At 36.9% G+C, this 15,684-nt stretch overlaps 1 protein-coding gene across 3 annotated transcripts; it reads right to left on the bottom strand.

The window, feature by feature from the left end:
• Positions 1 to 2,654: 2,654 nt before the first annotated feature.
• LOC136257673 (uncharacterized) lies at positions 2,655 to 14,821 on the bottom strand. Of its 3 annotated transcripts, none has more exons than XM_066050955.1 (3): positions 14,656 to 14,815; positions 11,359 to 11,422; positions 2,655 to 4,491 (listed from the first exon to the last, which is right to left on the bottom strand). In XM_066050955.1, exon 3 carries the CDS (start codon positions 4,486 to 4,488, stop codon positions 2,800 to 2,802), a length of 1,689 nt encoding a protein of 562 aa, XP_065907027.1. In that variant the 5' UTR covers positions 4,489 to 4,491; positions 11,359 to 11,422; positions 14,656 to 14,815; the 3' UTR covers positions 2,655 to 2,799. The 3 variants fall into 3 exon arrangements, with proteins under 3 accessions (XP_065907027.1, XP_065907028.1, XP_065907026.1); XM_066050956.1 differs by lacking the exon at positions 11,359 to 11,422 and adding an exon at positions 13,379 to 13,524 and having other exon boundaries at positions 14,656 to 14,810; XM_066050954.1 differs by lacking the exon at positions 11,359 to 11,422 and having other exon boundaries at positions 14,656 to 14,821.
• Positions 14,822 to 15,684: the final 863 nt, after the last annotated feature.

The raw sequence follows: 15,684 nt of genomic DNA, 5'->3' as shown, positions 1-15,684 counted from the left end.
TTTTTCAATTGTTATTTCAACAGGGAGGCAGCATCAGCCGAAGCTGTTTTTCAGCTACGCCCTGCACAAAAACATACATCAGAAACACACACACATATACAATAATTACTTATGTACAACAAACTAACATCACTAAAATGTTCTTTAATAACTATTTTGAAATTGAGTAAAATTAATGTTGTTGGGTCATATAAGGCTGTTAGCAGAGCATTCCACAGGGTAGTTCCATGATAGTAGAAACTTCATTTCCCATAATTAGTGTTTATTTGTGGAACAAACAGACGATTTACATTTCTGCTTGCATGTCCTGTGCGGTGACACTGATAGCATACACAAACATATTATGGAGATACTGACTTACGCAGTATTTTATCATAGTAAACTTTCATCATTCAGTTAAAGAATATCTTAAGATAGATGAATCAGTACATGAAGATTGGAATGAAATCTTTCAAGATGTTCAGTCTGGTTAACATTAGTGGGTGTCCACACAACATCACAATAGTCCAGAATTGGCAAGAGATACACTTGATATAATAACTTCCTGACAGTAGAAGGAGGATTAAGGCGATTGCTAGAATAAATCTTTCCTCTCACTCTTTTCAAAACGTAAGCAATACGATTTTTACCAAGTTAAATGTTGATGTATGTATAGTCCAAGATGTTTAGTGCCTTAGTGGACGAAACTCGCTTCAAAACACTGCCACTAAGTGATAAATATAAAGTCTTACCACCAATTCTTTGTCGTGAACCAATCAGCATACACATCGATTTAGCAATACTCTGGCTCAATAAACTGCCTGACAAGATTAGGAAATTAGAAATGACTGGCTTCACATATTATGCCTATCTTTGATGGTTTCAATTCCCTAAAGTAAGTCTCCAGTACTATGCAGTATAGCAGTAGCAGCAACAGTGAATATGATGTGTCATGAGCCCTGTACAAATTATGCATGATTAACTAGGCATGCACTACAGCTGCATGTACTATCATACCATAGCTATATACTAGAATTGGCTTACTTGTGTGCATGAGCTGCAGCTGGTTTTAATTTATTACATCCTAATATATGTAGTTATGTAATCATGACTGTTTATTATGAATTGGTATAAATAGTCTGCTGGACATTCCGGCCATAAAGCTGGCTCTCTTATAGCTAGCTGCTGAATGAGTAGTGTGCATGCTTGTGTGTATTGAGTCAGGAGCTTATGAGCCGCCGAAGGCGATCGAGTCTATTATAGGAGTGTGCATGCTTGTGTGTATGAACCTACCATGCTTTGTTGATCTAGACTTGTCATTATATCTCCATGTACTATACAGACTATACTATAGCTGTGTACCGGCCCCTAGTCAGCTGTAGACCGTTATGCTGATTTGCTTTTTCCTGATCATAATCAGGAAATGACCCTTATTATGCTTGATACTTATTTATCATGATGGTGAGGTGAGTATAGAAGTACATTGGTGTTGTGTATTATAATTATGCTTTATAAGGTTATCAGTGTAAAACAACCCTCCATGTTTACACAGTTGCTAGCTATTATCTGAATAGTAAATGTGCAGCATATTATATAGTCATGCAGGCCGGTATAGGGGTGAATAATTAAAGGGCTTATAGAGACAATGATGGATCTATAGGCTGGTTAGGTTGAGATGGTGCACATGGCCTAGCATGCATGCATATGCTGATAGTATAGGTCAACATGCTCCTTTTGACACATGTGTATACAATACGTAAGACCTCAGCTTCTGTTGGCGGTGCTTGGCGACATTTCTACATTACTAGAAGACTGATTTTGAGACAAGCAGTATAATTGTGCAATGCTTACATTTCTCATCTAACTACTCCTATAGGAGTACCATCACAATAAGGGAAGAACTATAGGCTGGTGAAAGATTTGACATAACATTAAACATGGCCAGATAGACAGACCAACACTGGCTCATCAATCCAAGCTCCCATAGCATGTCCAGGTATATTATAGTTATACGAATTGTGACCATCAACCACCAATAAATTAGAACCTAAACTTGCTGTGAATTGCATCACTTGCCACTTGTATGTACTTCTATGATCTAGCTTGTCTCTGGAATTTTTCACATCTAATTGATCGTATACCCTCTCAGTTTTATCAAACAAGTAAATAATTTCTATAAAATCATTTGAAGAACTACTAATTCATTTCAATTCTGACAATCTCTGTATCTTATCCTTACATATTAATAGCTAACTCTTGTAACTTTACAAGTACATTTTAGTGGTTTTGTTAAGTTAAACTTTTAGTCTAACTACTCTTTGTAAGGCTAGCAGCACAGGTTGCTGCCAGACCATCACCATACACTAACTTTTATGTATATTCTTTTACTCCATCACTTTTCCTTTGTATATTGTTGTATGCAATACAGACTATTTATTGATGAGTTGTTCAATAATGAGTGTATTACCAATGAGAATATGATGTAGCTAAAACACAAGATGATATGGTATAACATAACAAGGTGGTCTGCTGGCTGCTATAAGTAGTAATAAGTAACTGCATGGCGGGCATTCCTCATCAAATAATAAGCTATGGACTACAACTCTACTTCAGTAATCAGGCATTGCATTCAAGTTACCCACTACCCTGTCTGTCTGTTACACCTTTAATTATAATTATATACACTCTAAAAATTCATTATAGGAAGCACAAAACAAGCACATGTTTAACACACACACACACACTGTACAAGTAAGTACATCCAGTATAAAGGTAGTACCTTCAGCTGTACTTTATAAAATCAGATTTTACTTAAAACGGTTAGGTTTCAGATGGTAATGCCCTACGACCATTCAAAAAGTAGTATTTCCTGGGTATACAACGAGGTGGATATTTTGGCTTTACAATGTTAATCATTTCAATGACATAACCATCGTCAAGGACATCAACATTAGTTTGTGATTGACTCGGAACAGTATCTTCATAATCACAATCAGCTGTTAAATCCTGCGGGCGCTGTACAGGTTGTGAGTGTGGAACAGAGGATGGTGGCTTTTTCCTTGGTTTAACAGGAGGTCTCGAGGGTCGACTATCAGGTAGTTTCTGGTGTGTAATCTTGGGAGCAGAGACTTTCGGACTACTACTAATAGGACCGACATATCCATCATCTGGGGGTAGTGTGGCTGGGGGTAGTGTGGCTGGAGGTAGTGTGGCTGGGGGTAGTGTGTTAGCACGAGATTTTGCTGCTTCCTTGTGCACATTACGCCATTGGGACATTTTTTGATAGTCAATCTTGTCATAATCACATCTAAACTTAGTATAGACATCATCATTTTCTTGAGAGATGAATGGTAGTGTTGGCAGTGGTCTATTGACCATTCTTGACTGACTTTGTGGTTGACTTTGTGGCATGGAAAGTCCTTTTTGCGGCACCGTGGGAGAAGATTTTGGTGACAGAGAAGAGGGATGAAGTGGTTTACGTCTTGGTATATCAAGTGTTTTGGACCTTTTTTCCAGCAGACTCTTAGGTATTTCTGTTGTACGATCTTCGAACTCTGGTGGTTTCTTTTTTGATTTGGCCGTCAATGCTGCCTGCAGTGCAGATAAGTTGAAATATTTGTGTTTAGGAGAGGTTGGTGAAGCTTCAGGTAAATCGCTTTCATCATAATTTCTTGGTGGTATGGGAGGGGTGTGGTCCGGTGCCTGCGGCTTTGATGGTTCGTCAGATGCATAACGCAGGTAAGTACCACCGCCAACTCCTTCTGTTTCCAAATTAAACAGTTTGATTGCTAAGTATCTGAAAGCATCTGTGGCCCATCTAGAATCTTCCATTTCAATGCTTGTAGGAACAACTTCAACTTTCAAATCATTTGCAACTCGTCTCAATTCTTCAAAATGATTTGGATCAAGGTTATCATATTTTGTCGCAGCAATGACAAACTTGTTTCTGTGTTTTGGTGTTATCATCTTCTCCATAAGTTTTAGCTGATGTTGGAATGTGGGACAATCCTTTCCAACATCAACGGTGAAAATGTAACCACACGTCATGCTTTTTATGTCAGGAGCAATGGAAATGTTGTACTTCTCTGGTGAAAATATCAAATCCAAAGTTTTGAAAGAGACTTTCTGAGAAGCTTTGTGCAGCTTGAAGGCTCGCTTAGCATATTCTTGATCAACAGGAAAAGATCTTTTTGTTACGTCTTCAAGAAATTCTGTTTGCTCAAAGATTTCAAATGACACTACAACTTGAATCTTTTCGTTAGTCACTTTTTTCGAGCGAGGCAATTGGTAGTAACACTCAGTCTTTGATCCCCAGTATATGTAGTGCTGCTGGTTAATCACCTTGCTCTCAAACTGATCTTGAGTGAGTACAGATGGATGATCCTTCAAAAATTCTGCAGGGTGAAGCAGATTGAAACACAGCGAAGACTTTCCCGGTCCTTTGTACACATCCGGACCACATCCACTCAGGCCCACAACTGAAATTACCAGGTGCTTAGGTTTAGACATAATCTGTAGAAAAATTAACTTTAGTTATGCATATACAGACAAATATACATATGTTAACCTCCAAAGTTTCTTGCAAGAAAGCCACCAAAGCTATGAAGCTTTATTTGTTGTAGCTATACAGGCTCTAGTACAACTATAATAATATACAAATATACCAACATGTTTTCCAGGAAACACATTAATGTATTGTGCTAGTGGGATCTCAACCTTAGTGGCCACCTCTTTATAAAGACCACATCATTATAGCGGCCACCCCAAACTATGCTTTATGACCCCACTAATACATTACTAAGGTATAACATTTCTTCAGTCCAATAGGTGGCCCTGAGATGCTACCATATAGCGGGTTATTTTCGAAACAGAAATTTTCGCACAAGAAGCAAAATCTGAATTTCAAAAGATTTTAATTTCGAAGAGTGCATATTTCGAAGTCCGGATGGAAACGGAAATTCATGTCACAAATTATGAAGATGCATGAATGTTTGCCGAAGACTGACTTACTGATGGAATAATCCCCGTTCCTGTGCACTGGAGAGAAGACTGAAAGACACTTGCACAAGGAGTATATTAGTACATAGGTAGTGACTGTTGCTTGAATTACCACCTTAGTATACACAGCACAAAGATATATTTCTATACTGAAACTTAAATGAAATTCTCAAGAAATGTATAGGTTTTCCACAAAAAAAAATTGTCACAATTCATGTACATTTCCTGAATGGAATTTGGCACATTTATTATAGAATACCGAAATCTAATTATGACAATTCCTTACACAATTTCACTAATATTTCCTTTCAACCAGAATTTTTGCACATTCCTGACAATGAATTTCTGGAAATCTAAGGAGATCTCATAATTTGTTATGCACGATACCCCAGCAATCACACAGTGATAGTGGCCACATCCATTTAGAAGATGTCAAAAATCTCTAGTGTATTAAATACTCTGCAGAACAATTACTGATTAGATAGCAGAGACACCAGTCTTACCTTAATTAAGTGTTTGTACTGTGTAACCAATAGCAACAATGGATAATTTATTTCTTTTATAATAACCAATGTGGTTAGTAAGTACTTGTACCACTAAATGATTTACTTTAAAGTACACAGTATATTCATTGTGATATCCCATTGTAAAGCTAATACTATTTCAACTGCACAGTGACCTATATACTTACTTGTATCAATGGTACTAAACTGCTATAGGTGCCTTCAGAGCAACATTAATGTGATAGCAGATGGTCTTGAAGGTTTCTGAGTTGTTGAAATATACAAGAATTTCCTCTCACACTGAGATCTATACTAGTGTACAAGCCTAGAAACTCAAATACAGACATGTATCAGGTTTTCGTAATTCAGTTACAAGTCTGGAGAATGTATACTAATTTAAAAATGAAATCCAAAACTCAAAAGGTTTGTCCTTAAGAAGACCTATTAAGTACTGCTGTTTTCCTCATTTGAGTCAAAGCCTCTTGTCATCAAGCAACGATATTATTACTACAAGAATAAGAACAGAAAAAGAAGTCTTGTATAGTCACAGTTAAATAGCTATTCTTCAGAAAAGATAGCTCCTGATCAATTCCTTATACAGTGGTCATGAGTTACACAAAACATTACACAAAAACTGTAACCTAGCACATATATCTATTACATACAGGTTATTAGGATATATACATATTGGCTGCTTAAATACATCTCGCTGTGTTCAATGCTGCATCTCACATGTAACATTAAATCGCATGTTGTTGATACTGAGATCGTTTACATTTGTTGCTGAAGATACCCTAGCTCAAGTGATGGACAAACCGGAGACAGATCACCCATCACGTTGCAATGCATCATAGTGAAATAATTATAGTTTGTGTGTTACTGATAGTGACGTTGACAACTGGTTTTGCCACATTCATGAGAAGTATAGCATTTACCCTGTAACTAATAACCTAGTGCTCTTAATATTGTGAGGAGGTCAAGTACACGTATCAACCGATACACCAGCTATAATCACTTCTTTGGACATACCACACTTTCCCATTATTTTAAAGCCAGTGTTATATCAATATCTCACAGACTTAGCATTGATAGTAGCAACCTAATATTGATAATGCTTTCATACTTACTTAGGCATGGGGTCTTAAACCTAATATCTAGTACCCAATTTTAGCTGATAGCAGGAAATTAATGTTTGGGATGAACGTGAACTATGTATGTAGGTATGCATGTGTATCTCTGTCCCCCACCCATACAAGCAATGGTTATGAAACTAAGCTAGTATAAAGGGTATGTTTAATGTAGACATGTACTGCTGGCTAAAATGTGTATCTGAATCAAAAATGATATTAGGAAGCAACATGCATTCAAAATGCCTAAAGGTTAAAAATACATTTTCTGACCGACTGACTGACTGACTGACTTACTATAATGCCTTTAGACAAGCTATGATCTTTTAAAATTCCTTATACTTGTTCTTATAATAATTCTTATTCCCATTTATCAGATTTTATCTGCCAATTGTGTGGGTACTAGAGTTTGTGTAGGAGTGAAAAGTGCTGACACTAAAACTAATACCATATAATTATAATGAAGCACTTCCTTTGATGAGAACACCATCATGTTGTCATTACAATATATGCAGGGGACAATTTGAACTGTGTAGTACAACAAATCCAGACAAAACAATCGTAGCTTCCTTCCCAATGGGAACAAAGTACTTCCATATAGTGGGTTATTTTCAAAGCAGAAAATTTTGGAGAAGAAGCAAGATATGTGTGTATGCTTGCCAACAACTGACGAAATAATCCCCATATCTATGCACTGGAGAGGGAGTCTCGGGTGAAACAAATTCTAATCAGCCACCAGCTCGATCATGTCTGTGCTAGAATTGCAGCAGACGGTGTCAATTCCCAACAATGGCAGTTTTGGATCAGATCAGATACAGTAATGACATTAATACTGAACTAAACACAAGCAATATTATATGTCCACACTAAAATGTAAGGCAAGTTATTTTCAAAGAATAGCAGGTCTTGAGGATCTACGTAGTTTCAAAGAGAAGTGCCTTTTAGAAATATCCACAAATAAAACCCTTCGAAAATTAGTACAAAAAGTGTCTGGTAGTATAGTGCCTAAAATGGATTAATATGTAGAAACTTGTATAATAGATGCTTGGTTGGGTCACTGGAACACAAAGAATTTTAACTGAAGTAGGTGAACACTCCGACCAGAAAGAACTACACAAGAGTTTTCTTATTCAGTACACAAACGTCAAATATTCTGTCCAAGTCTCGCAGATAAAGGCTGCACAACTCAAAGTTTCACAATGACCCCACACCACTGCTAAGCAAGACAAGGGCAGTTGGGCATTATGTGTAGCTTCCCCAGTTGACACCAGACCACCGGGTATGTAGACTGGAGCAATTCTTATGCAAGGAAACAACAACAGCAACTGGGCATTGCAGGCATCAAGTCTAGAACCTTGCAATTACCAGGCTGGTGCTCTAACCACTTGGCAATGCTGCCTCACACACACACACACACACCCACGCACGCACGCACACACGTGCGTGCACACATGCAAACACATACATGAAAACACACACAACAATATACAAAAACACAAGTACAGTGTATGAGTATATCTTACTCTAATAGAACACACAGTCTGACAAATGGTACATTCCTTATTTACACTAGGTGCTGAACATTTAATCCCTCATTCAGTTTTTTACCCATGACTAGTTAGAAAAATTTAATGTCCACTAGTTCAGGTTAGGCGACCTCCGTGAATTTTTTCCTATGATCCATAAAATTCCTTGCACTCTTTTTTTAGCATAAATATGTCCGGTGAACAAGCACATTATACTGCATTAAAAGAAAAAAGTATGGCATACCACACTTGATGTTTGTCTGAATGACAACTTTTTACATTAATGAAGAGTCGACAAATTACTTCATATCATACACATGAAATGCCTACTGTATAACATGTAGTTTAAAAGAGAAATAGACTGTTCAATACTTCTATGTACCAAATAAAGTGGTGAGTTGAATAAGTCAAGTGTCAGTCTGTTAAAGAACAGTGATGGTACTTGATCCAGTATTGTATTCAGGTACTGATAAAATTTGGCAAATGACCATTGATACACCAAATTCTTCAGCCAACTATTTTGGCTCATTTCAAACACGTAGATATGTATATAAAATAAATGTTCTGTTGCTAATAGGATTCAAGCACGCCTCTGTACCACCCAAGGGCTATTGGGACATAATGGTACTGAGCAGGTACACATGATATCCTCAAATCCTGGAGGTGAGTGATAAATATCCACAATACCAGAGGGACGAAACTATTAGGTGACTAATACAAGACTGCATGTCACAAATAGTACATGTAGTTTATGGACACAAGCTTTGCCTTTTGCCAATAGTGTTGTTAATTCTTGATGTGCCAAATTTTCCTTCTACATTGTAGCTATGCTAATTTGCTGCAGTTGGACATACTCTTTTATAACTTATGGACGTACTGCATAGAATCGTGATTAAGCATTTCATTAACATATACTTAGAGACCAAATGTGACCCGCTGAGCAAAAACCAGTCATTTTCACACATTCCATTAGTCCATTCTCAATAAGCAACCAAGGTATGCAATTGAGTTAATGGCTTCTGTGGGGTGCCTGCTTTTAACCGTGAAACCATGTTTTCCAATGGCTACAATGTATTTTAGCCTTCTCTTTCTGTGCATGGTACTCAAGCATACTGAATTGTGCTATGAAGCTTTTTAAACTTTTGACACTTCTCTTTAAAACAGTCCATGTTGGTAGTTCATACCATCAAGAGTTAATAACTCTTGATACCTTGAAACATGACAAAAATATGCAGCAGTAGAAATAATTGCTCACTATGACATCACAGAAGACAAAGACTAGAACAGTAAGGAACACTAACAGAAACAATAGTACAAAGAAAACATCAATTACAACAATTAAACTTTAAGCCTTGATGGTTAGATTAAGGGAATCACCACTATCAACGCTATTACTTAGATGGTGAAGCAATACAGCGCTTGCTATTGGTTATAATGCCAGAAATTGTTTTAAAACTTTACCACAAAGTGCCTACCTCACAAAAGAGCTATCATTTTAGCTGTTTTAACTCCTCAAGACAACTCCCAGCACAAATGATGTCATAACAGGTCATCAATATTGCTGCATATTAAATTCATTAGAGGTCACAGTACTATTCAACAAGGATCAATCAATAGAGTGGTTCCAGAAGCTTCTGAAAATCTGTAGCTATCACTAATTGCTATACCAAAGTATACAAGATCAACAGCTAATCAACAGTGATGTTAAAATACATTGGAGCCTATGGAAAACAGACTTTTGCGGTTAATTTAAGGCACCACAGTAAAGCCATACAAGAAGCCAAAAAGTGCGCTGAATACTTTAGCCGTATTGAAGATGGGCTAATTATTGCTTCTCTGGTATCTATAGTAACAAAGGAGTGGACAGCCAAAGTTTCAGCCTTTTGTGATGAATGGTCTTGGAGTTATAGCACTAGACAGGAATAGATTCGACAACAATACGGAAAATAAACTACAGTACAAACACTTATTTAATCAATCATAACTCAAGACTACATTAAGCTATGAAGACAAGGTTTGGCTCAGTCTGTTCACCATAAAATGGCACATTGATCAAGGTATAGTGTTTTCCCTGTACATCTCCATGCGGACAAAGAAGAAGACCATTTTAACAATGAAATGACAACGGTAAACTTTTTTCTACCACATCATAAATAAGCACTCATAACTCAAGTGCTGTACACTGTACAAACACAAAAAAAAAAATTCTTATTCAGGAGAATCTGGTGGTCTATAGGTTTTATTGATTTGAGCTTTGTTTCAGTACATACCAAAGTGATTAAAATGTGCATAACTTTTTTTATGTAGCACGCTTACTCAGTTTATCTCAATATGTTTTTATAGCAAATAAAATTTTTATGAAATGGCCAATTTTTGCTCAGCAGGTTACAAATTTCTGTTTTCTAAAGTTCATTTTTACCTACTAAATTTCCTATCTGCATACACAGAGCAAAGTGGTGTTGCCATACTCACAAGATAAAGCTAAACATAAAAAGCGGTTGCAGACGTAGAATGGTAAAACAGAAATCAAGTAATATAAACCAGGTCTTTCATTAACTACACATATAATATAGAGATCCCACAAATAAACTTCAATTGGTTATAATATCACGATCATGAATGCTTCAGCCATGGTGGTTCCCACTGAAAGTGATTAATACATACTGTAAGTCTGAAAACATTTTTTGCTAGCTGTTTTGAAGCATTAATGTTCATAGATATACAACTCAGTAAAACATGTAAAACATATTTCGACAAATCATTACCGAACCATCACACCATAAAGAACCAGTCCAGGACCACTCACCACCATACCAGGGTACCTACAACCTTTTACCAGTGAAAAATCATAAAGTTGACAGACCTGTTTGCAGAGTTCAAAATAAAGAGTTGGAAACTGAATTGTTTTCTTTTTTTAACTGTCAAGTTATGATTTACTGAACACCAATATATTGCAATATACAGTAAACACAGCTACCCAAAGTCAATTTTGTTTGGTAGTTTGCCTAAATAGTACTGAAAATGGCCAACAGTCAACTATCTGAGCCGGTGAGTCTTGCTGATTCACAAACTAGTTTGACTGAGATAGTGATACTGAAGCATCTAACAATTAATTATATCACCACAAAACTGGCACATATACTTATCACTACTTCCTTAAACATTAAGTTTTGAAACTAGTACATGTAAATTCCTGTGGTTACTAGCTAATATCACAAAAAGTACCCGGTGGTTTAGTGGTCTCTATGCGTTAAGAAATTGTTTACAGGATATTGAAGATCACACTCTACTGTAAAAACAACCACAAATAAACAAATGCTGTCATGTATACACATGACAAGTTATAAAGGTCCCATTAAAAATATTTGGAAACCTCACGAATTTAAATCTTACATAATTTAGTAGCTGTTTTAAATTTTAGTTTCTAAATGAATCATAATCATAGTGTTTTAATTGAGAAAAAAACTATTTGAACATTATAATATTAGCTGTATGCAGTATACACACAAATTCCTGTAGAATATTTCTGGACAGCCTAGGTAGCATGTAGGGAATACAATACCATCAGACCACCGTATGTGTGTTATATATGTACAATTTTTGAGGAACATAAATTTTGTGGTTGAAGGATCAAAGTGCCTGTATATTCCATACAGTACTTATCCACATACTATATCTACCTATATAGCAGTACTTGCCAAACTAGAGGGACATAAATGGCAGTTATACAGATAAATAGTACACTTGGCAAATACATGTAGTAGTACAGTTATGAACAAAAATGTTATGAAACAACCCAACTCAGACAACACGATTGATTGCGTACGTGACATTGTAAATTGCTAAAACTAATTCTACCAGTTTGTTCTACATCTAGAAATAGGTTATACGAACACTTACTGATGGTCTGATCACCAAAGATTGAAGTGGTTTGGGTATTCAATATGAATGCTCCAGGCAAGACGGCTAGGAGCCACAATAGAACACTTAAAGGCCTGTCTATGCTTGTGTATACAAAAAACATAGTGCTTAGGTGCGCCTTGGGACTAATACAGCACTCAGGTTTGTCTCGCACTGTATTAGTCTCTCAACACACCTGATTTTTCCGTACACATGTGGCAGCAGTCCTTTAACTATAACATAACCTCTGTAGTAGCCCACACAAGCAGAGAGAAAACATAACCCAATTATCGTGGTCAGTAGTGGTCACCCACACTGATCAAGCTTCATTTGCCAACAACCTCACACAGGCTTGTTTACTAGTTAAACTTCTACCACAAATACCACCATTCATACAATAATAAGGGAATGGCCCTACTCTACTGAATAATAATAATAAGTCTACAGCCATATATACAGAATCTGAGTCTCTAGTCTGGGTAAACAGCACATTTATATGTAACATAATATGTAGGCAACAGTATAAGAGCCAAAAGGTTAAATCATCTTGCAATCCAAACCACCAACAAGATACGAATTTGCTTGCACTCCTAACAACAAATTAGTTTAAAAATAAACAAATTAGACCTGATCAGGATGAAACATTAAAATATATGTACTTTGTGCCACCAGAACAGATGGACACACAAGTATACTAGTATTATTACTAATATAGTGGGATACTTTTGTACTTCATGAACACTTTTATAAGTGTCTATTAAGAAATTTTTACTGCAGTTGTATACAAGATCCATCACTAATAACCTTTTTCATTGACAGTTATAATAAACAGCAGGACAGAGATTCTAATAATCTACGATGTATGATACAATGACACAAAAAAAAGTTGTTTACTGAAAATACCGTATTAACACAATGAAGAGTTTTATATCCATCAATATGGCAACTTTTTGTCGTATAATTCAAAACTTTAACATGGTCCACTTTGATCTTTTTTTTTTCTTTATCACGCTCTTAACTCACTAGTATATTACATTGCTCAGACTGTTTTGCTTAAACAAAATACAGTTATATACATTGTTTATAAACTGACCATACTGCGTACTAATCTTAACATACTTCACACTTATTTTAACTGGTTAGGTGTTGTAGATAGCATAAAAGTGGAACTAGGGTAACTTGTACCATATGGCTGGTTATTTTCAAACCAGAAATTTTCATAGGAACAGTAAAATCTGATTTTGAAGGTTTCAATTTCGAAGAATGCATATTTCAAAGTACAGGTGGATTTCAAGAAATTCGTGTCACAAATTACAAAAAACACGTAGAGTTTGCATGTGCTCACCTTACTGATGGAATCGAGGATGGAGTAATCCCCACTTTTGCACACTGACTGAGTTGTAAGTAGTCCACTAGCAAGGCAATCGGCTTGATCAGGGTACAGCAGACGACATGGATTCCCAACGATGGCTATTCTGGATAGTTTACTGGCTATTGATACAGTAATGATACTCTGTTCAACAACTATTAATAATACTGAGCTTAAACTTGTAACGAGCGAATACACGTTATTCGATCACGTGAAAGCATGTTATTTTTACTTGTGGGAATTTATTTTCGAAGAACAACAGGACTTGGGAATGTATTTTCAAAGAGAAGGGCCTCTTTGAAACATCTGAAAATAAAAACCCTTCAAAAATAACCAGCCATACGCTAAATAATAGAAAGGTGTCTTGATTTCAGGTGCAACTACAACATTAATAGACCACTGACAAGTGTTCTGATTATCAATGTGTCCATTGGTAATGTAATTATGGTTGAAAATTTGCAAATCAAAGCAATTTTTACATGTGAAAATAATACTGACTGATTTATACATATGTGAGTTACCAGTCCAGCACAATCATGAACAAGAACAGTATCTTTGGTGTTCAATCACTCTATACTTGTCCATACCAGTATTCATGTCTTATTATATTATTTTGGTTTCTATTAGTACAGTAGACCCCCCACACTTGTGTGTATGCCCACAATTGCCTGCTGACCGTTCATGCAATGAATATTAAGACTTGAAACTAATAAACAAATTTTTTTTTTATTAGGAATTTAATATGCTACCTAGGATGGTTGCACAGCATGGCAACTTATCTCACCAGCAACACTACACAATAAGCTAAGATACTCAAACAAATGGTTTACAATGGGACCACTATCATGTAGGATACTGATTTTACCTGTTGAATCCCAATCACAGTCTTATCCTTGCATAGACCATATTCTGGTGGTGCTTTATATAAACGATAAGAGCACCTCCATTTTGGCCACTACGCCAATAGCTGAACACTACTGTGTACGTGATAGTAGATAAGTTGGAAGAATTTCATATATGTAGCCACAAATTACACTGGGCAATGCCCATCGATAACTCAACACCCATACACCCATGCTAGCTACCCGCTGGTGAACTGATGCGATTCTTAGTGTCATGTCAGCAGCGATCTTAGTCCAGTGAATAGCCGTCGGTTACCATACACAATTGATCCAGATGAAATACCAAGTGCATGGCGCTCGGCTTTACCAGTTTAAGGTATTAAGTATTACCACATGTACAACATTACTTACCGACTAAGTGTATGATCAAGCTGGATATCGCTGACACGTAGAATCCCTCAATCTTCTATTAACTTATAAACACTCGAACTAAACTTGTACTTCCCAATTTGGGGGTAAGAGGGCGTCGTCTTTGAGACAAATACACGCAATCACGTGATGAAAACTTTTGAAGAGGCTAGCTGGAGGCGTCCTCTATGCGGAATGGAGGGCGCCGCAAGGACCACAAGCCGTGGATTCACAGTATTATTAAAGCTTTACAGTGGCCTGCACTGAAGGTCTGACAGCAACATGTGCTGCAGCCTTTGGATTAACCTAACCCAACAAACTAGTCTCGCGCAGCCAGACCACTATACCCTCCAGTGCCTAACTGGTAAAGTAGATAATAACAACAACAATAACACTATTTCTCCCACGGCGCTTATTGATTAGAGATTATAAGCGCCTGCTCGAAATAGGAGCAGGCGCTTATAATCTCTAATCGATAAGCGCCGTGGGGAGAAATAGTGGTCTGGCTGCGCTAGACTACTGTCAAACTGGAACTGGAGACTTAAAGTACAGCAGTACATCAATACTGAATAGTTAGCGCGACCGTGGCGAGACACGCGAGACTAGTAGCTAAGGATCATGAAGATGTGGACTTGAAATCATGATGCAGCAAGTCACCATCTATCAATTTAAGGGGATGATAGTCTATCATTCCCTTTAGCTATTCCCTTAATGGGCATGTACTAGACACAACAGCTGAGCATACTTACCTGGGGATCATCTTACACAATAGTACCCTACAAGCAGCCATTCAGCAGTCTACAGCAGTTTGTCGAGCTGTATTAGATAAAGCTGCTCAGCAGGCAATTAGCTCATCCCAAAGAATTTTTTTTGGCTCGCGATTGTGACAATTGGAACACGTGAAATGTTAACCGTGTTTGTGTTTGTTGTTGTGTTTTGTCCTGTATCCTTTATTTTTGTATCTTCCTGTGCTTTTTGTACATTAGTGTAGCTGCATGTGTCCGAGGTGTATTGTAACTGTATGTGTGTTTT

The sequence above is a fragment of the Dysidea avara genome, chromosome 6 (genome assembly GCF_963678975.1).
Source record: "Dysidea avara chromosome 6, odDysAvar1.4, whole genome shotgun sequence".
NCBI classification, from domain to species: domain Eukaryota; kingdom Metazoa; phylum Porifera; class Demospongiae; order Dictyoceratida; family Dysideidae; genus Dysidea; species Dysidea avara.
This window is presented reverse-complemented; position numbering and strand designations above follow the sequence as displayed.

Bases quoted from the DNA above. Each gene is read 5' to 3' on its own strand.
- LOC136257673 (XM_066050954.1), bottom strand. From the start codon at position 4,488: ATGTCTAAACCTAAGCACCTGGTAATTTCAGTTGTGGGCCTGAGTGGA.